General features: G+C 38.2%; 1 protein-coding gene across 2 annotated transcripts in view; it reads left to right on the forward strand.

Annotated features, from left to right (window-relative positions):
• Positions 1-1,270: 1,270 nt before the first annotated feature.
• Positions 1,271-23,326, forward strand: part of GUCA1C (guanylate cyclase activator 1C) — a gene marked incomplete at its 5' end in the record, with an annotated part of 33,964 nt that continues 11,908 nt past the window's right edge. Inside the window, 2 exons of one of the 2 annotated variants that reach the window (XM_084526687.1) lie at positions 3,863-3,992; positions 4,329-4,514. In XM_084526687.1, coding sequence (XP_084382813.1) covers positions 4,356-4,514 — 159 coding nt within the window. Of the gene's footprint in view, positions 1,475-3,862; positions 3,993-4,328; positions 4,515-23,326 lie in introns of those variants that run through there. The other variant, XM_084526686.1, reaches the window with a different exon arrangement.

Here is a 23,326-nt window from a genome sequence, read left to right on the forward strand (position 1 = left end):
CAATTGATCTATTTTCTTGTACAACACACTGTTTTGTGAGACCAGGCAATGCAAAGCTTAAATAAAGTAGGTTCAGCTAACTATATTTATTAGTATTCAATTTTATTGCAAGCTTTTACCTGCATCTGTTCTTACAGTTGTTCCCTGGTACAACCACACTAAAATTCATGCTGACCTAAGGGAAGGGAAAGCATGAGACTGCATGCACAGTGGCAGTGGGGGGAACATTTTTTAGGACAGCAGTAACTTATGTAAGACTCAGACACTTGTACAAATGCTTTCTAAAGACAATGTCATGGTATAGTTGTATAGTGTATAGTTGTTTTCATTTTTTCAGGTTATCCAAGTCAAATAATTTTATAGTTTTGGCCTATAAGGTAATACCTTGTACTTGGACCAATGTATATAGAGAAGTACTAAAAATGAAAAGTCAGTTGCTTTAAGGCAGCCATCCAAAAAGTATCCAAAATATTATCCAGCTATTAAAATAAGGAGAGAAGAAATGTTCATAGAAGCTTTACTTGAGGGTGGTATTTGAAACTCACTCACCAAAACATTATTTATGTGCTTTTTACTATTTAAAACTCTTTCAGCTCCTGTAGATGTATCTTGATGTCCCACGGTAGGACTTAGATCGACTTCTTGTTTCCTCTAATGTATTCAGTAGCTTATCTTTTCTTTTGTAACCTCTTCCCAGGAAAAAAAAAAAAAAAAAAAAAAAAAAAAAAGGTGAGAAGGGAAACTGACTGCAACTCATCTAACCTTCAGGTTACCAATATGCTGTAGTTTCTATCAAGACTCCACAAGTTACTGTGAAGAGTGTGTGCTTTCTTTGTAAATATAACCACTGCAACAGTGAAAGGACATCTGGGCTGAAGGTCTAGTTAAAACCTTGTGAATTATTAAAACAGGTTTAGAAACTACTTTCAAAGTCCCTGCGTGTTGCTTACTCAATATTCATCCAGTTTATATAGCTTTAGCACCACAGATGCCAACGCAAGATGAGAATCAGCACAATGTGTCCTCATGCCCTGCTGAGGCTCTGCAAACTGACTGTGCACAAAGACTGTGATCAGCTGATAAAACCATGGTGCCCTGAAACTGGGCACTGGTAATCTTGCTAGGGTGCTATATTTACTTAGTCTATATTGGTAGTGATCTATAAGAGGTTTAAAGTAGCTCTCAGTGGCAGAGCTGGTGTTTGAATGATTGTTGCTGGGAAGCAAGAATGAACGTTTGGATGAATAAATACTGAAAAAGGTTACCTGGTATGTTTGACACTATGGGTGCTGCTGGATCAGCTGATGACATTAATGCTATGGAAATTCACCATTGGTACACAAAATTTATGAAGGAGTGCCCATCTGGACAACTTTGTCTGCATGAGTTTAAACAAGTCCTGGATCTGCATGGACTTACTCCTGAAGCTAACAGCTATGTTGAACAAGTATTTCACACATTTGACATGAATAAGGTAAGAATTTATTTTTAACTTTGTGACATTCTTATGGCTATACCATTTTATATGTTCAGCAACATGTCTCAGGGTGCTGGTAATGCTGGCCATTCAGAGGTAATGGAAGTGAATCAGAGGTGATTCAATAGAAAACTACTGGCAAATAAATGGGAATGGCAGGTAAAAAATTTTGAATGCTCTGTTCCCAGCACGTTTTGCTGTTTTGGAAATCGCCTACGTTCTAATATTTGTTGAATAACTTCTCATCTTTGTAACATGTATTTTTATTTTTATTCTCTGTGAGTGTTTGTAGTTGGAAGTTTATTTGCATAACTCTACTTGAAAAAATATTTTTAAAAGCACTAAATTTTTGTCTGGGTCCATTGTTGTTAATGCTTTAAGAATATAAAACACAGCCATGATAGAATTTCTTCTGTCACCAAATAAAAGGTTTCTGGATCCATTCTGAGCACCTGGTATGACTTAGGTTGGTATCGGTCAATCCCCCTTTTCCAAAGACATATCTTTCTGATTTTAATCCCTCATCCCAATTTTACTTCTTAACATCCTAGGTTAACACAAAAGCCTCCAGGAGCTGTTGGTTGCCGTTCTGTCATTTGTTCTTCCAACTCAGATTTCATACAGTTTCCTTCCAGCCATGAGACTTCCAGCCAGAAGATTGTGCCTTGTTATTTTCTCCTTGAGCCAAATGAGAAAATAAAAATTTCTATTAAATACAGAAATGGAGAGTCATCTGTAATTCCTACAGAAATGTTTGTCCTTGACTGAAATAAGGTTTAGGCTGATTTGTCAATAGTAGAAACAACAATCAAAGTCAGCTTCCAGCTGAAAAAGCAAATGGGTCTATCATGGAGTAAAAACATTAATACATAAATAAGTAAAATCATTAGTGTATCAGAAAATTGAGCCCTCAACTTGCTTAAGTCACTTTTCAGAAAACTGGAATGTGAAATGAACACTTCTTGAAAATCAGATTTCTGTCAAGGTGACGGCATCCCAGCAAGACCAACTGCAGGCATCAGGAAACTGGGTACTTGCCGTGGAATAGCTGAGGATGGGGAGAGGGAATAGCAAAGTACCATTTTGAATAGTTTTGCACCAACAGAAATACCCAGGAGAACTTGTCACTACTGTTGCTAGTGGTTTCTATCTTTGAAAATACCTATTCTACTCAGTAAATAGTGTGGCCAGTACAGGCAGCAAGTGCAGAATAAGTTAGATCACAAACTTTCAGGGTGCAATTGCTCTTTACCACCTCTTTCAGCTTTTTCTACTATCTGTAACCCTTGTAATAGTAAATATAATTAAAACTGTAACAGTTTTCTTCACTTGTTTGTAATACTCATAGTACTTAGAATGTGGTTATTGATGTTGATATCTGCTTTTTATATACTTGAGGAATTACAGTTCAACAGATTACAGTTGTGGAAAACAGTTTTCCATGTCTATGTTATTTCCATAGGAAAAAAAAATATGTTGTCAAAGTAGCTAGCCTTTCTGTATGAGGACAAGACATGTGTGTACCTGGCACCTGTCTAAATAGGGAAAGAGCTCAAAACTAACAAGGGGGAGAGCTTTATAAAAAGGGGAATGTCTTTTAGTTGATCAGCTGTGGTTTTTGTTTTTGTTTTTTTTTTACCAGTTACTGATGACAGAGCCTTCCTTCTAGTTCAAATAGCTTAGTATCCAGGGAGTAGCTTGCTCAGGTTATCTGATGAATACTAAGACATAGGCCTTAAACTTGCCAGGTTATACACCCATCAGAGTTTTATTGCTACATGGTCCCATCTAGTGATCTCTAATCCTGTTCTCTCCTCAACCCATAACATTTTAATCAATCGACATATTTCAATAAAATTTCATGGAGTAGGAATTTTAGCTTATTAGTTCCTAAAGTTGTCATAAAAATTGGCAGCTGGGTAGTAGGGACACACCCAGGATGATTGCCCCACTCATGCAGAACTCAGCTTTTATTCATTGTTCAAGGCAGCAGCTGGTTGGCACAGCAATCAGGCATTTGTTTTCTTTTGCCTGGTGAGGATGCAGGGTGGAGCCAGGGTACCAGGGTGAGGAGATTTAGCAGACAATAGACAGAGTCTGTACAAATGAAGGCTTTTGTTTTGCTCTTCCCAGAAGAGCTTGTTTAATTAATGTTCCATGTTAGACAGAAAAAGATGTTTCAATATTTTATCCATTTGGAAGTCTTCCCCCCATTTTGATGAAATTAAACAATAATTTGGCCTTTAGGGCTTCATAAAATCCACTATAAAATTGCTTATGCTAGGCTTAAAACTTCATTATTTAATAATGAGCTCCAGCTAAAGATCTGATCTTCATTTCCAGTTCTGCAAGATGTTTTAACAATCAGACATTAGCTACTGTAATCTGAGGTATGGATTTCATTGTATATTTTCTTAATTGAGCTGTTGCGGCAGAAGGCTCAGGAAAAGGTATTTTGAAGGCAGGATTGGCAGGGCACTTTAAGAATCGTCGTATACCTGTGATTGTACAGTCTGTATCCTTTTGCAGCAGGGAATATTAAGACAAATGTGACATCTACTCCCACATAAAAGGCTGTCAAGTTTTTCTCCTTGTCCAATCTGTTTGTATAATTTAGTGGGTAGAAAGGCTTAAAGAAATGCATTAACTGAACTGCAGTGTTTTACCTCAGTATAGCAACAGGATTCAGATACTACACATAGCATCTAGATGAGCTTGGTTGTGTTTTTCTCTTGTAACACATGGAATTTTTATGGCTTGTCATGGGCTTTCTTAGAAAATGTCCTCATACTGCTCTTGATCATTCTGACCATATCAACTCTTCCCTAACACAAGTGTGACTTCTGAGTAGTGCAATCAAAATGGATTTGTCTTTTGGATGCTGGTCTTAATGCAGAAATCCAGCTCAAGGCTCCTTTCCATGCTAAGCTCAGCCAAAGGATCTTACTACAAGATGACTCAGCTCTTCGCACATTACATGAACCAAGCCTCTCTGCCTTCTCTCATACTTCCGTGGCATAACAGCCTACCTGATCCAGTCAGCAAAAACTATTTAAGTACTTCTTAATAGAATAAGGAGATATCCTCTTTTATCTGTTTGTGAAAAAAGCTACGTATAAATCAACTTTCTGACAGGTCATAACATTTAGAAATGCTAAAAGTTATTATTCAGACTGCCTTGCCCACTGCAAGTTGAAAACTACAGGGATGTTTTTCTTTTTTTCTAAAGTCTATGTGTTATTTTTCTTCTGCTAGAGGATCGGATTTTGTCTACTGCCATGATAGTAAAGATCTCTTGCCAAAACTTTGACATTACTGAATGAGGAAAAATTTGGGATCTCATATCTTGCAGTATATCTGTCATTTAGGAATTGAGGTTGTAAGCAAATAACAGAGTTGGTGTGCTGCAGGCTTCTTTCTGAACCTGAAATTGCTGGAGGTGGCTTTATCAGCTTCCAGTTTCAATAAGACATGCTTGAAATATACTGATTTCCATCACTGTATTATCTGGGAACCCATCACTGAGATTGTGTGAATAGAACTTGTGTTAAAAGGATTATGCAAATGAAGCAATATGATTACATTTTAGTTACTCTTACTGCTTAAGAATTATATAACTAAGGGCATGTTCCTACTTCTTTTTACATCAAGATTATATGAGAGGTATTTATCTCCTACTTCGGATAGATAAGATGTAATTCAAATTCAAAGTATGTGTTTTAATTGGAGGGTCATGAAGAGTGCTTTCAAACCCTTTGAAGAAGTCCTAAATCTAACTAGCTCTGATTTATGTACTTTTTTCTGTTTCTGGTCTGTGAAATTCACTTTTTTTTTTTTTTTTTTTTTTTTTTTTTTTTTTAGATAACCTGATGTCTCCTGTGTGAGGTTATCAGAACATTTGTATTCAATGCCAATGTTATCCTACTGTGTGGTCTGTTTATATAGTATCCTCTGTCAGCTGGATGAACATGCATTAGTACGCATTAGTGTCACCATATACATCATTAGTATTTTGCAGGATTTGTGATTCTCTCTGTTTTACAAAGGGTTGAAAGTAAAACCCCCCATACAAGACACAGAATTTGCTGCACCATTTCACAGTTTAGGAAGCATTCAAAGTCATCATAGCCAGCACATTTTTAGTGCAAATGATTTTAGTAAGAGTATCAGGGCTGCAAACCTGACACAGGCTTGTACACAGCATAAGCAAAAATGTCATGTTTCATCTTCAAGATAGCCCATGAAGATGCAGGATGAGCCCTGAGAACATGTCAAGGTGTTGAGGTAGCTCTGGCCAGGGAGATGTATGTGCTTATTGACAAACCTGCTTGTGTTCAAACAGATTGCGGAGGATGATCCTATGGAGTTTCTATTTTTGCCTAATAGGGATTACCTAATCTGCAGGGATCTTTGAGAGGTTTATGGTAGTTTTAAAGCTCCTGGACTGTGGTTCAGCTCTAGCTGGAGGCAAGCCAAGGAACGCAGGAGCACTGTGTAAACAGTGCAGTGTGGATGGAGAGGAAGGGCGGACAGCATTATGGGTGCTGGGGAATCAGCAGATGATTTTGCTGCAATACAAAACAGTGAATGGTACAAGAGATTTATGAACCATTGCCCTTCTGGACAGCTTACTCTCCATGAGTTTAAGACAATACTCGGTCTATGTGATATGAACCCTCAGGCGAACATGTATGTTGAGCAGGTGTTTCAGATTTTTGACATGAATCAGGTAAGAAACTTTCTTGGACTATTTTCATTATAAAATGTGTATGTTAGTTTGCACAGTGGAAGATTTTGGCTTAGTGATATCAAGTAAGGAGGAGTAGGTAAACAGAAGTTGTTTTGGTGTTTTTTGTTTCACTTTTTCTCATCAGCACAGCTTAAATTCAGAAAACTGGATTTGTTGGATTCTTTCCAATGTCTTTTAGGGGGTTTAAGAGAAGAGCTCTTCAAAAATCTACCAGAAATGTTTGATTCCTTGCAGGTAGGACTGGCCAAAAGTCTGAAAATTGTCATGTTCCTCCCTTTCGCTGTTGAAATTTTGCGTGAATATTTCTGTCTTCATTCTCCTTTTAAAACATGTTTTTCCCCACTGTTTCTAAAGTAAAGTTTCTTCAGCTGTATTAGGCTGCATTTTGGGGGACATTTACAATGAATATCATTTTATTTGCTTTATCTGATTACTACCATTCTTGTTGTTATTTGGAAAGTTTATAAAACAGTAATACAGCTGTTATATTTCCCTTCCCAACTCCTTAAAAATAATAATAATAATAATTCTGAGCAGAGGAAGGATGATAGACTCAAATTATTACATTAAATCAGAATTCCCAAGATGGCGTTATTTGTTCTAAATATAAATGGAAAGAATCAAGAAGTGCAGAGGAAAAAGAAAAAAAAATAGAATCACAAATACAATTAGGCAAGAATAAGATAAGTAGATACCAGCCATCCAGGAGGAAGGAGAAATAAGAAAACTGGAAAATAAACAACATATATGTATATATATATATATAAAATGAAAATGTACGAAGAGTGAAAAGAAGTAGTCTAACCTCAACTTGGTATATTAGTTCAAACCCTTGTGGAATTGAAATGCAGGTTGCAGAGATGGAGTGTTAAAAAGATAGTTAAAATCTTAGTGACAGATCCCTTTTCTATCCAAAACTGAGCTGACACTTGGACAAAAAAAAAAAAAAAAGCGTATGGGAATAAACGTGGTAGTCTGTTGAGCTGCAGTAAGAGGTAAAAGAAGAGGCTAGGAATAGCAGCCCCAAGATCCAGCACTTTGGGCATTGCTCCATAGAGCCCACCTTTCCCACAAGCCAAGGAAAGCACTTGGACAGAATTGCTGAACACCAATATGCAATTGCTATTTAGCAGCTGCAACAAATCATTGCATCTCTAGCTGGAGCCACTAGGAGATGCAAGTTGCTCACAGTGTCTGCTGGGCTTGGGAACAGCTTGAGACACCAAAGAGAACATCAAAACGATGGTGCTTGATTGAAGAAGGCAGGCTCTCCTTTCAATTACACATTTACTAATATTTCTGTCTTTTGGCTATCTTTTCCCTCTTCTAAAATGCTGAACTCAGTGTTTTGTTGTTTGTTTGTTTGTTTTTTTGCTGGTGAGGGGTGACAGAATAAATAAATAAATAAATAGAAAGGGTGCTTGAATAGCCAAAGTTCTTCCAAATGGCTGTGCTGTGTAGGCAGATAAGAAGCAGCAGCTAGGATTTAGAACTGTTAAAGAGCTGTATGTAACATTATTAACTTGAAAAATCCAATTTGTCTAAGCTGAAATCCTTTATGAAAACAGTCTGTGGCATCAAAATGTCATTGGGGTGGGAGTTAATTCAGAGACATGGCCCTTAATACAAAGATTTAAGGGACTCTTGAAACAAGAATTTATTAACTTAAATTGAAAATGATTTTTATTAATTTATGTTAAAAAGGTACTTACAGACAATTGATAATTGAGCATTTTTATTTTTTCTTCAAAATTAAGTACTGCCTTTTTTTTTTTTTCTTCCCAGATTATCAGGGTGCAAAAGTTGAGGGATTTGTTTTCTTTCTATTTCTCCCAGTTAGAACCAGGCCACTTCCTTGACCTCTCAGGTTAGATTTGATGAGAGGACTGTTTTCTGTCGGTTCTAGTAAGACCACTTAAAAGTAACAGTTTAATAGTCATTACACTGCCTTTCTGTCCTCAGACAGAGGTTTTCAGTCCCACTTGCTTGACGTCAGTTCAGGAAAATCAGTGAACTTGCAATAGCTACAAAAAAGAAAGTATTCCTGACCCCACATGCATAGCTGCTTGAGGAGGATATGTTTCTCTGGTGACTAGAAACCTTAATGAAAACAACAGCTTCAGGAGGAGCCCCTTATTGTGTTAAGTCTTTGATTCCAAATGGGAAGCATAAGGTCAGTATCTCAGAATGCTTCCCATAATCATTAAAATGAAAACAACTGTGCTGCAAATGTTTCTGTGGGAAATATAAGACATTATTTCATTATGCACGGTCTGCTGGTTATTTATAGATACTGGTGTGTGTAGCTAACCAGATCAGCAGAATCATGTCTCTGAGTGCTTAGTTTAATGACAAAAACGCCTGGGCTAGAGTACATACAACTCAGGTAAGCACAATTCCTTTTCTCATCACCAGCACACATATCATTGTGATCTCCATGTCAGGAATAATGAGGCAGTAGTAAAAAAAGGAGTCAGGCATAAAAGGCTTCTGTAGGTGTACTTCTAAATGGTCGCTGCTTTCTCCTTCTGTTTTAAGTTCATACATAAAGCCAAGGAGATCATTGTAGAAATATAATAGAAGACACACAAGGACTTTGATTATGACCTAACAAAGTTGTGCCAGTGCTGAATCAGTGTTTTCAGTGAGAGAATAATCAAGTGACTGTACACCTGATCCCACACAGTTTGCCTTGTATGCTATGGGTAAGAGGCTATATGAAACAGTAAAGAACTCTCATTTCCTCCTCCCCATGCTGGAGTTAGCAGGAATTTAGTGAGTCCTCTGCTCTCAGGCAGAGAGACTGAAGATTGTGTCCTACTACAAACTTGCCTCATCATGGCAAAAGCTGTCTGGTTTACGGAGGAGAGGAAAACAACCCTTAAAAGAAAACCACCATTATGACAAAGATACAGGAGGGAGAAAGCCTAACTTGGTCTCCTCACAAAAGGACTCTGAAGCTAGTTGGAGATGGGCAGTAGCCATATGCATATGTGGAGCTCGCTGTGATACTGTTAGCAGAGGGAGGTGACAGGATGGGGAAAGAAAAGCACTCCTCACTCAGCTGGCTAGGCTGGGAATATGGGAATGCCTGCAATGGTGCTTTCTGTGGTAGCTCCCCTCTGCAACTGATATGCACAGTGGTAGATGCCTTGTGAGGGTTAAACAACATCTGCAGGTGTCTGTAGACACTCAGCACCAGTGGGGCATCATTTGATAGCAGTGGAGCATGGGGGGGAAAGGAATGGGAGGAGAAAGAGAGGGCGTAAAGTCCAGCAGCACAAGCTGAATCACACAAGAGAGAGAAATGGCACTTTTCAGAGCAAACAGTGGGTAGGATTTGCTGAGGAAGGAAGAAGGCAGTGGGATTGGAGATCGTCAGAATCAATCCAAAAATCAAGGGGAAAAGACAAGAAATGAATACAACTTTTAGATAAGAATTTGTAGATAAGATTTTTATTCAAATGCATTTAAAACTTGTCATTTGCTACTTTGAGCACTAGCAATTGTCTTTTTTGTCTTATGCTTTAAAGAGGTAGTATTCAGTTGAATCTACCACAATCTAAAGATATGTGACCTTGTTTCACAACACAGGGTTTTAGTATCTGCTGCTCATAATTGAGTTACCACTGCTTTCATAATAAAGAGAGTACCTTCTTTAATATTTTACTTTTCTGCCATTTTTCATATCAAGATAGTTCCTAATAACCTTTCTGTGAAGAAAAAAATAGAAGACAAGAATAAAAAGAGGAGCAGCCACTATTATCAGCCTATGTGGAAGGGTTACTTTTTTATTATTTCTAAAGAAATCCAGATGGCATCATGCCTTCCAATACTGATGAGATTTTATACCATTTTCAGAGCAGAATTACTGAATCTGATGTTTTTCTCATGTTTGCCTACAGAAACAGTTTTGCTTTAGCTACAGTGTAAATTTTCTGTGTGCCCCATGTTCTTGCAATTTCACAGAAGTCTGTCCTTGAACCAACAATCTTCTTTATTATAGGATTGTCACATTTGGTGCAAGTACATTGTATCCCCATTACCTGTATGTACCACTTTCTTACTTCCCAAAATATTGTACAGACTCCAGAAAGCTCCTTGGCATCTCTAATGTAGAACTCAATAGATACTGAAATTTTATCTTGGTCTTTCACCAGCAGTTTGGTTTGCCATAGATTGCTCATTTGAAACTGATTCACTGGGCTTCCTATCTACAGGCTAGTACCTATAACCTTTGTTTCAGTGCTCTTTGAGATGGCTTTGCTATATGAATTTCTTCAGTGCAGCTCCACATTGTTATGACTTTTTTTTCTTTTTTTTTTTTTTTTTAAAGTAGAAATGTTCCAATGCCATTGGCTTTAGGAACAGGTGATTTCTGTAGAATTCTACTATCTCATCACACACTTTGCCTGCGAGTTTATTAACTGCTGTCAAACTATGCAGCAGGCTATAAATTTTAGCCTTTTTGTGTGCTATAAATCTCACCTTGTGTTTTTGTTTTTTTGTTTGGTTGGTTTTGTTTTTTGTCATATGTAATATCAACATTACATACTATTCCAGTCTCCCACTAGGGGTGAAGGATGCTGTGACAGTGAACTATAAATCAGATCTTTTTCCCCAGGCATTTTTGCTGTCTTTTACAAATATTTTAGTTACTGTTATTAAATGAAAGGGATCCTGAAAACAAGTACTAAATTAAACTTGGAATGATTTTAAAGTAATGTTTTCTTGTTAGTTTTATGAGAAAGTGCAAAATCTGACAAAAGTCTGACTTCTAAGGCCCCAGCTTTACGTCAGCACAGCAGTCTTTGTAATGTGCTTCAGTCACCATGGGTACACTTTCTCATGACTTGTTATTTGGAAGAAAGTAGCAGGGGAAATGTGGGGAGTTTGGGGGCAGAAGGTGGGAAATATGGGTGGGAATGGAGAGGGATAAATAGATGTGGGCAATTCCCAAGTTCCCTATGCCTAAGAGGCATGCCTGGGAGCAGTGTTTGCAGAAGGTGATGTGATTCCACAAGAGCAGAGAGAGAAGAGGAAGGATGTCCAGGGCTGGGTGAGTTAATGATGAACAGTCCTTACCTGTCATATCGTGTGAAGTCTGCAGCCTGCCTAAGTTAGGTCCCTGGTGCCCTGTCCTTCTCTGGTATTTGATACAATGACTGTGCATCTTTTTTTTTTTTAAGGTATGATGGCTGAGAAAGAAAATTGGGCTTTTTTGTCAGGTTGTGCATAACCAAAAAGTTTGTCTGCTTATTTCCCTTCACCTCCCTTGTCCTTGCTTTCTTTTCCCTTACCCCCACTGCTCCAGCCTATGCTCATCTGCAGACAGGCAGTAGATTTCAGCTAGGGTGCTCCTCCCTCTGCAGAGAAGAGTGTTTTGTGGCAAGGATGGCATCCTGTTGTGTCCCCCTCCCTTTTTGCCTCAGCTCCAGTAGATGGTCTAAGCCCCACAGGGACTTTCCTGCCCTCCCTGAAGAGTGGCAACAGAACTGCTTCAGCCCCAGGACCTCCCCCATGCCCACAGGCACCACAGACTGAACAGACACACTTCTCTGCTCCCTGCACAAGATGTGTCCCCACTCTCCCTGTCACTGGGATCACATAGGAGCTCTAGGACTCAGAGATGGCCTCTGGGGGAAGGACAGCATAACCACCACCCAGTTTGCTGGGCATGCTCTGCCTACTGGAACAACTTTGGCTGAAGCCATGACAAAGTTTGTGCTTTCCTGCTCAATCTTCAAAAGTTTGTGGGCACTTCTGAGGAGTGCTCAAGCTTTCTTGGTCATATGCCTCACTAGGACATATATGATATTAAACTTAATAATGTCCTTGTAGAGAGAACTGCAGCAAAAACCATTAAGAGCATGTGGAGTCCTTTTCAGAAATTGACTGAACCCCATAAAATATTAATTATTCTCTGGCTACAGTTGTGCTGAAGTGAGGTTACTGTTTTTCATAAGGCACTCAGCGCTTCACAGGACTGTGCTCTTTAACTCCACCAAGTGATGGTAAATGAAAAGGATAAGCACGTGGGACTGTCTTGCTCCTACATCTCTAACATCCTATATTTTTGCACTGGTATTTATAACTCCAGATTTGTCCGTGACACAGTAATGCCCCTGAGCTGCTCATCTCCCTGTATAGAAGCTAATCAGTACAGAAGTATTATTGATACCTAACCCCTTCCCTGACCTCACAGAGGAAGAAAGAATTCGCTTCCTGAAAGCTGTAAAATAAAAAGCAGGACTACAGCACTGACCAACAACAAGGAAACTTGTATTTAATCTATTTAACAGACCAAGCTGATTTTTTGTTAAAGGAGTTCCTGTAAAAGATTCCTCTTTTACTCAGGTTATGTCAGGAGGCTTATGACCAGAGTGTTGCACTTTATTTGGGGACCTGTGCTCTGAGGGGGCAAATAGGGTGCAATTGCACACCTACAATGGAGAAGATGTTACAGCGGGCTGCCTGTTTGCATTCTCAACTTTCTCCATCCTTATTTATGGCATAAATTGTAACTTTTTCTTAAAGTCAGTCCAGAATTAGACTTCTATTGTTGCTAATGGTTAGCATATAATTAATAGTCAAACACTGTGATGATCTCCTAGTTTTTCTGGCACGCATGTTTGTAGTGAGTGGGAGTTTGGCTTTTCAAGAACTACAATTTGAGCATGGCTCTGTTTACTTCCACTTTAGCCACGTTATAAAATCCCATCTGGTTTAGAACCAGGCATTAAAGGTAATCTTACGTGGGTACAAATAGTCGTTAAATAAAAATAGAAACTCAGTTGTAAGAGGTTTACCATGGTCCTTTAAATGCAGTACTAGCCTGAGTTCTGGTCATGAGCAAGACTCTGAACCTGGGAGATATAATCGTGAACAGAATAAAAGAGACACTTGTGTAATAATATGGGCGCCAACGAATCATTGCCAGGTGATGGCCCTGTCCCAGAGATGCACCATTATTACAGCAAATTTATGAGAGAGTGCCCATCCGGGCAACTTAGTCTGCATGAATTCAAGAAACTCCTGGGTCTGCAGGGGCTGGATCCACAGGGAGATTTATACATTAAACGAGTGTTTGATATCTTTGATCTGAACCAGGTAAACCTTCTTTTATTTATGTCTTTAATGTCATACTATTGTTTGTGAGTTGTAGCCTGCAGGCTTTTCTTTGTGATCTGCTCACAAAACTGCTGTCATGGACAGGGTTGCTGCTGTGGTGCGCTAAAGGTGAAGAGGTGGGACTGTGCTTTGTGAGCTTTGAGTAGGACTCTCACTAGTACTTTCCAGGTGCACTTGAAAAATATCAAGAAACAATTCTGAAAATTAGATGTAATTTGCAGTTCACAGGTTATTCTTCTATCCTTTGCTTATCCTGTTCTTGTATGTGAGCATATAAAAATATTTGTATGTGCAAATACAAAGTTAGTTAACAAATTCCTTTTTCACAACAATATTAGACAAAGGGGAAAATATAGTCTCCACTTAACCAATAAAGTGCATCACAGATGCACAGATTTGCCCAAAATACTGTATTGAATGTGTGACAGAGGAAAATGTAGCTAAGATTAGGAAATAACACACAGTGCCCAACTTATGAGACCAGAGAGACTACCAAATGAAGAGGTAAAGCAGATTCTTTGCATTGTATCTCCAATTTACTCTCCCTGAAACTGCAATAACTGCTTGTGGTTGCAGTCAGCTCTCCCTAACTTGTAAGCAATGCCCAAGTTATGGCCATCTGGTACTTGTGTGCAGCACCTTTCACTAGGTGTAGAAGACCTTAGACCATGTGGTTGTGAAGGAAGAAGGCAAACAACGTGGAAGAATCTAACAACTGACAGACTGCTGGGCAAGTGTGGGTTGTTTCCTAGGTCTGTCTTGAGGACTGCCTTATGCTTCTAGGTCCTGGAGCTGGCCAGCTTGAGCCCTCCACTCATGGCAGTTCTGGAGTGTCCCAGGACACTGCCTACCAGCACAGGCTCTGCAGATCGCTCTACAACTCTGGATTGATATAGAAGTGTGGAGGGTGAAATAAATGCAGCTTTCAGAAAGAACATGTGCTCAGGTTTAGTTGCTGTGGCAGTGGCCAGATGCATTTAAAATGGCAACACCTTGCTAATAGTCACTTCTCTATCTATGGGGTAATGTAGAGGAAATCAGTCTCAGAAAAATTGCTTTACTACTCATTGTATTGCTAACCTTCACACCTTTTATGAATACATTCTCAGGGGACAGCAGGCTATGGCTGTATAGCCAATACAGGAGAAAGTATTTCCTATTACTGCCTTTTCCATGTCTCTGTTCTGTATTTCTGATTACTTGTATTTTAATCTCTATTCAGTTATAATGATTGTGTTTCTGTTACCATACAGCCTGAATTGCTTTGCTTCTTTTTCTATCACTCTGTTGTTAACAACACTGTTTTCATAAGCTTAATTATATTTTTTGTTTGTTTCTGAGACTGAAAACCACTATTTTAAGGTATACTTTTGGAAATAACAAGTATCAGGCAAACACTTTTCAAGTACCTGTCCATGATGCTTTTATGTGGTTAAGCTGAGAATAAAGTAGCAACAGACCAGCCTCTCAGGGCAGGAGAAAGGAACAGTGTATGTTATTGATGAGTTAAAATAAGAGGATCTCCTCACTCCACATGTTCACTTTTTGTCCTGTACCCTTGCTACAGCTTTTTCTTCTCTGCAGGGGTTTTTGGTGGAAATGTAGGCTTTCATCCTGAAAGGTGCTTTTAGTTAAGTACAGATATGTGAAGAGTGGTCAATGGATAGCTGACTGGGAGTATCACACTGTGGGCTCTTAAATGGCAGCTATGATTGTATAAATAAGGTGTCTTTATCCTTCTGCAACATTATGTAGAACATTTAGGCACTCTGCAATATTAAACAGATGATAATCTTTCATCTGCAAACCGCTGAAGTTAATGTATGTGAGTGGTTGCATGCATAATAGGCATGGATTCAGAAATAATTTGGTCATTTGGGCTTTTTCTTACAATCAGTTTCCCTCAGCACTACAGAGACTTCTCAGGTTTGTAGGTCAAAATTTGATTTCTTTTGCTTTTGCACTCTGGTTGTTGCTTTCTAATAAAGGGGTCATTACCACAGTGAGTGGTGGAGTATATAAAATTTCTTGATAGAAATGATTTCTTTTCGCTTAATAGTACCTTTTTATATAGCAGTGGTGTTTAGCTGGAGAGCTAGCAAACTTGAACATTCTCCCATGTTTTGCCTAGCTGACTTTTATAGATATATGACCTGATTTTTCCCTTGTCTAACTTTTTGTAGCCAGACAAAAACATGGTTTAAAAGTGGGGTTTTTATAGTTTAAAACTGTCATGACTTCTACTGCTGAAGTTTATATATAAAATCATATGGTCTGTGGACGGGTTTAAAGTTCATCTAAATCTGAAGAAACTAATTCTTGGAAACTTAAGTCATTTAATCAGGTCCTCTTCTGTCAGCATAAAATATGTATTTCTCATGTGGGCTTCTGTTTTCACACAAATAGAAATCTGCTCAGAAAGCTGTGCTAAAGTGCTGGGCCTGAGATTAAACTACAGTTTCAATTATAGCAGCTTAATGCTTCTTGAGGTAAGTTGGGGTCACCCATGCCTAGAAATATTCCATCATGAATATTATAATTCAACACTCTTAAAAAACGCATAGGCTTTCTCCTCCATGTTTCATATATGCCCAGTTTAAAATTTCTAGAAGGTAAAATGTGAACCATTAGCCTCATAGGAAGACAATGAGGCTTGTGGGGGAAAAAAAATTACAGTACTGAATTGCATTTCACCTCCTTGTTAACCTTTCTGCTTCCAGTTGAGGTTTGTTACAGACATCTTTTGTCTACTTAGGATTTTGATTTAGAACAAAAAAAAAAAAAAAAAAAAAAAAAAAAAGCACACAAAAAAATCACTTGCCATTGAACTGGGAACAGTGAAAAAAATGATTGTGATAGCAGGTTATGGGTTTTGTTTGTTTGTTTTTGTTTTTACCAGTTAGTGACAGATTGATAGCCTAGTCAAAGCTTGGTTCACTCACATCATCCATATAACTGTTAACATAAATTCAGTTGCAAGCCAAACCTTAGAGTTCCTCGGATTTCTTTAAATTGGAGATAATAGTTCAGTACCCTTTTTATGGTCAGTCAACGTGACAGTAGGGGGTAAGTCTTCACAGCACAGTTCAGTCTCGTGTGGAGATATTGAGGTTACTTCTGGCCTTGCCCATAGCCAAAGCATGTTAGCAAGGAATATTGCACTAATTTACCATGCTGAAGAGGCAGTGCTACTGTGACTGTAGGGCTTCCTGGACCCATGAATCTTGCATGTTTGTATGTGACAGAGAATAGCATTGTACAGGTATTCAAGCCAAAGTCTCAACAGAGTGCATCTGTTCAATGGATAAAAGCTGTTCCCAGTCAGTGCCCATTTCTGTTGGAGTTTAGTGACACAAGCTTTGTCTTCTCAGGATCATACTCTCACTTTAAACAAAAATCCAGATTACTGTCATCCACGTCCAATGGCTTCTAGATAGGTTTGCAACTGCTAAATTTAATAACTGAATTCTGCAAGAACAGATTGATTGAGTTCTTGTGACCTGTGAAGGACAAAATTTACATAGCCATTTAACATGTGAAACAGTGTACTGAAAAATGGGATGCCGCTATGGTAGTTCTCTTATTGCCTGTTTCAGCATTAATTAAAACTAGCTACAAGAATAAATGTCTTGTTGCTTTGTAAGAAAATTGTATTTTAAAAGTTAGATACTCTATGAAGAGTAAAGAGGATTAATAGGATTTTGGTATGTAGCTCCAGAGGAAAAACATGCAATTTCAGGGATTTTCTGCTAACATTTTGTAAAGCATTAGATGGTCCTCAACAGAGAACGGCAGTTTTTGCTAAACCTCCTGTGCAGAGATTAAGTTGGTAGATGCAGAAAAATGGATGTTCCATAGCAAAGAGTTTACAAAATCTTTACATAAGTAATCAACTGCTGATGTGTACTGGGTCTGGCTGGAATGTTAACTTTCCCGGCAGCAGCCCATTCAGTGCCGTACTCTGTACTTGTAGCTGGAACAGCAGTGTTGTCACACCAGTGTTGCGTCTACTGCTGAGCAGCAGTGGCACAGCATTGGGCCTTTCTCTAACCCTCCTAGGGGGTGGGCAAAAAAGTGAGGAGAGAAACATCACTAGGGCAGCTGACCTAAACCAATCAAAGGGATATTCCATACCATGTGGTGTCACACTCAGCAATAAAAGGTGGAAACAGGAAGAAGAGGGGAGGGGTGGGCTCTCATTGGGAAAACATGGGTCCTCCTCTCGAACACCGGCTGCGTGCGTTGAGGCCTTGCTTCAAGGATGTGGTCAATCATTGCTCATTTGTGGGAAGTAGAGAGTAATTTCTTTCCTCTGCACTTCCATATAGCTTTTATTTATTTTGTTTGTTTGTTTTCCTCCCTTTTTTCCCCTTTCCCTTTTATTTCCCCTTAGTTAAATTGTTTAGTTCATGGCAGTCTTTATTTAATTATTATAATTATTTCCCTTTAATTAAATTATCCTTATCTCAACCCGTGAGTTGTTCTTTGCTTTACTTCTCCCCCTCCTCATCTAAAGGAGGGGGAGTGAGAGAGCGGTTGTGGGGTTTAGCTGCCCAGCACGGTAAAACCACCACATGATGTTAATTTGTAGTCATCCTTCTAGTTTGTGCTTTTTCATTTAATATTTAAAGTAGCCCTATGATAGAGTTCAACTGACATCATTAGGCAGATTAGGACAGAAAAAAAAAAAAAATTGAAAAGGGAAAGAAAGTCATAGCACGTTATTTACTGTAGAACAGGTAATAAGAAACACAAAAATGTGTTACTTCAATAGAACAGTCGTCTGTCAAAATGTCTACATAGCAATGAAAACTAAATCTCAAAACATCTTTTGTTGGGAGCCAGATAACCACTCCTTTTTTCCTCACTCTACCCTACTGTACTTCTGTGCCTTTATTTTTTTTTACTCTCATTTACAGTGATTTTCAGGTAGACTTTTCATCATCTTATTCTGTGGTCTGACTATAAATAGATATTACCCTCTCTGGTTATAGTGGCTTGAATGGGATTAGCCAATATCTCCTCTTGGGTATTGTAGTAGAAGGAAAGGTACATTATATGTTATGAAATCCTCTGTGAAAGCAGTGGTTGTAGTTCATTCTTAGAAAAATATAAAAATGCTCACAGAAATATTTAATGTTTTTCATAGATGTTTTAGTGAAAACTGCAACTCATTGACTTGCAGTTGCTTTTTCCTCCACTTTTTCCCCCTTCTTAAGAAGTGTGAGAGACAAAGAAATGTTATTTTCATTGACATTATATGATAAGTTGTAAATGTTTGATATGGCCCAACTATGCAGTGGTTTCCTATCACTATGTGACAGCTGCCTTCCATGTTCCCGTGAGAGCATGAAGAGCTTTTAAAGCATTGCTGGTGTGCAATACTTTAAACACTACCTGGAACCTAAATATTAAGCGTTCCTATTTCTTATGAGATCAGAATGACTCAGGGTATCTCTGTTAACTTTCCTTTGCTTAAAATTTGGTTCTCCAGTTGGGCTTCCTTTCTTGGACTGCCTTCCTCTGAAGTGTCTTGAGGACCCCAAATAGCTGCTATGATAAGAATTGTCAGGCTGCCTAAGAAACTGCTTAGGCTGATTGTTGTATCCCTACATCTCTAGTGGCACTACCAAAGTTGACACACATTTGATGTTATAGCTTATAGTTGTGAGAGGATGATAATTATAGAAATATTTTCCCAAACTTTTCTGAACAGCTTTTGTTTTTTGTATCCTAAGTCTTCAAATAGTTTTGGAAACATAAATTCAGCTGCATATGTAGTTTTAGGGATATATTTAGGCTGGCATAACTTTTCAGGCAAGTAACTTTTCCTAGCTTACTCTAACCAGCCAGGTTAACCACAGCAGTAAGACTGCAACAACAACATATACATTACACACTACAATAAGGGGTCAAAAGCCATATAAGCTGATACTGTGGTTGCAAGACATGCGAGGTTTTATGTCATTTCTTTTCTGTGCTTCTTGAGATTCATTGTGCTCAGCACACATGGGTAATGCTTAGAGAAGTATAAATCCACTTTGCCTAGAGAAGTATAAATCTTGCTTTTTCTGGTTTTGAACAGTTTTTCATTCTCAAAATTGCCTCTAAATAAGTCTACACAACAGGAAATATTTTTAAAATGTTTTTCTTTTCATGGCAATCATAGCTGTCACATTGTAAAGTCAGCAATAAAAACCTGTGTGTCAAAAAATTAATTAGCTTCTAAACCAAGGGCTAGATGAAAATAAGAATAGAAATGTTTCTTACTCAGAAATAATCCTTCTGTCAGAAGTAACAGAAATCTACAGCTTTTCTTGAAATATTCTGGCTTTTTGGAGTTGATATGTACATGTAGAAATCCTTTTCACATTAGTTTTGGACACAATCCAACAAAAGCAACAAAACCAACAAAGCCAGACCATTTGTTTTGCCTTAATCTGAAGTAATGTTGCATAAAATTATCTCAAACATAAAGTAACTAGTCTGATTACTGTAAATAAGGACAAGATTCAAATATGGTTTGCTGTGTTCAAAGTAGTATAGTTATATCATTTTTGTCAGTACGCCTAAGTGCCTTTTAAATGTACTGTAAAAAAAATTCCATGGAATAGAAATGATTTTCTATAACTATTTAATCTGGCTCCATGAAACATTACTCAATTTATAGATGGTTTTAAAGAATGTCTTTTTTCTTCTTCTTACCTCCAGTTATTTTATTTTAAATCGTTTTTTATATTGATTCCAAAAAGGCTGTAGAAATCCTTTACTTAGTAAGGATTTCCCATAATTATTGGTGCAATCCCACAATTTTGTTTTCTAATGGTTTGGTATAGGATTTATTGCTGTAATAGTACTAACTTACACTATAATAGTGTGTCATTGCCGGCTAAAAGGCTATTTTAATAATATCAGTAAAACCATCACTTGCTAAATGTCAGTACAGGGGAATTCTTGAATTCTTGAGTACAGATGAATTCTGCTGTACCCACTACTGCTTTGGCAGCTGGCTGTCAGAAGTCTCCTTTCGCAATAAGACCCAGCACATGAGATCTGCACGGCCTAAGACTGCCCAGCCCTTAGGTCCTGTACAAAAGGAAAGCTTTAGAGTTTTCTCCTGTGCACCTACTCAATGACCAATCTTATACATCAAGCTGAAGCAATTACAATTTTGTAGCAAAGTGTGTAGGGCTTCTTTGAAAATTTAATTTAAGTGTACACAAATTAGCATGTACTCTGCAGTTGTCATTGAGCTTTAAAAGCACTTGGAGCATATTACTAACATTATCAGTTAATGCTGAATTTTATCACATTAAGTGAACAGGCAATGAAGATTAACTTTGCACAGTTAATCATAATTACTTTAAAATACTGCTTGTTAAATTATGATGTAGATAAAGAGAACAATTAATTTAAAGAGTTCAGTAATATGTTTCTTTTATTTAAAGAAATTATTTTTCAGAAGTACAACCATAGCTTTTTTCTATTTATTGCCTTAATAATTCTGAATAGAGCAGTTGAAGGGTACTTCTAGTTTACATTTTGTTTTTTCTTCCTTTATCGCTTTAGTGTTACTTTGAAATATCCAAAAATATGCAATTGTGATTAATGCATCTGTTGGTGATAATGATGTTGGTGAACCAAGCTTTGGGAATGATAAGAATTACAGAAGAAATGCAACAGAAATTGGATGATCTCTCTTAACTAATTTGGTCACAAACTCATGTAATGACATTAAATTTATATTGTTCTTGTGATGAGACATGATCTATAATCTTCCATTATTACAGAAATAAAAAATGCTTATGAGATAAAGAAGGTAAAGTATTAACTTCTTTCTTCCTTGAGGTCCTTTATCTGATAGTACAGAGTAGTCTAGAGAATGATAGGAAATGTGCTTTAATTAATGCTTTCTTGCATGCATTCCTTGAAGCATCAATGCCTAAAATATGATCCACCTGTGATCATCTGCCAAATAGAGCATCTGCCACTAGAAGGCATCTGTGTCTTCAAAGTGTTTTTTCTATAGGTTTGTCAAACAAGAAAAATTTGCTTAAACTATCAACAAAACTCTGCTAGAAAAACAGAAGGCTATGGAGTCATGGCTGTTTTTTGTTGTTGTTTTCTTTTCCTTGCCTACTGTTTTATTATAAATTGAGAAGGATGCTCCTAAAAGCATAAGCAGAGGCTCAAAATTAGGGGGTGGAGGAAGCTGAAACCCATCATCTGGTAGGCATTGGTGGAGGGCTAGGTCCTTGAGCATGTGCTTTCCTTCTGTTCAGCCCTCCTGGATGCTGCTCTACCATGCTGCAGGCTGAGTGCAGGGCCCAGCCCAGTGCCTTGGTGACATCCCTGTCTCCCTGCTTGGCCAGTAACCTTGAAGGGAAATGGAGTGTGGTGGCGGCTAGTTGGGGTAAGGAGGGAGAAGGGGAGCTGTTAATTTTGAAGAAATATAATTGTTACTCATTCTAGCATTTTGGATTTCAAACAGTTTCTCCAGGGTGGTGAACACACCTGAAAGCCTGGTATTTTCTGTCCCCAAATATCACAGGTCTCGAGCTTGACAAAGCAGAACCTTGTGTAACAGGCTGATCAATATAGCCTGGTCTCTTTATGTAACAGTGGGTATGCAGCTGTCACAAAACCACTTAACAATTTGCTGCTCCTAATTCCCTGCTTCTTTCTTAGTCCTTACCTAATAGCCTTTGCTTGCCAAGAGTTTCCCCCATGCCCCATGACAAACACCAGCTTTGTTTACTGAGGAAACTGGTGATTTTGGCCACAGCTAGAGGGAGGCCTGGAGTCCTCTCCAAGCCCCAAACTCCATCAGACCCCAGGGACATGTCAAAGTAGTAGAGTCAGAAGTAGCTCTGTATTTCTTCAATAATCTGTATGCTGCCTTTGATGAACAGCTGAAAGTCTTCAGAAATTAGAAACACACAAACAAACAATAACAAAAAAAAAAAAAAAAAAAAAGCAAAAAAATAGGGGAAGATGCAATGGATCAAAATGAATCCACCTTTAGTTTTCTGAGGATGGAGAAACCAGTACTATGAATGGTAGGGCTAGACAGAAAGGGAGGAGCACACAGGGTTAGCTATAAATTTCACACAGTTATTCTGAGCTGTTGTAATCTGCTATTTGACCTGTGCCAATATATACATAACCGCTTCTCTCTCCGTTATCAGGTTTAAATAGCAGTCTAAAAGATGGGGTGGGGAGGGAAGGTGGCTTAATGTTTTAAGCCCTTGGTTTGAAATACCTGGACAGTCTATATTTGCACACTTGTTAATCCAGATAAAGTCTGTCGAGCTATTCTCCTGCTGTCATGTTGAGTTTTAGAGAATTTTCAGGAGCAAATCTGAAAACAAGGCACCTCTTATAGACAATTAATAAAGTCCTCAGTACTCTAGGCAAGACAATGAGTTCACAATTAGTGGGGTTTTGTGGGGACAGAAATCATCCCTTTCTATATGTGTAACTGTTGTGTGTGGCTGAAGAAAGCTGGCTCGCCCATGTCTGTCTCCATAGGGCTGCATCAACACTGTCAGTAAATTGTGTACAAGAGCTTCATACCCAAAATGCCCAGTTCTGGTTGTTCTGCCCAAACCCTGAGTTACTGCACTGTTTAGGATTAGCTGTGTATTCACAGCTTCCAATTCAATTATTTTTAATCTGTGTCCAAATAATTTAAAGCTGTGAGAGTTTTTTAAGGACCTGTGAAGATTAACAACACTATTCTAGGAACCAAAGCATAAAGCCCTTCTCAGGCTTTCAGGGTTTGAGTACTAGTAGTTGTTGCATAAGGCCGCCTTCCTTCACTGCCCTTTTCCTTCACAGAACACAGCTCTGTCCTGACTGAGTATAAGTGGGCAGCCTCCAGCAATTGCACATAAACTGACATCCTGAAACAAAAATGTCTCACACAGAAGAAAAAAAAAAAAAAAATGATAACATGGGATCTCCTG

Source organism: Aythya ferina (assembly GCF_964211825.1).
Source record: "Aythya ferina genome assembly, chromosome: 1".
NCBI lineage: Eukaryota > Metazoa > Chordata > Aves > Anseriformes > Anatidae > Aythya > Aythya ferina.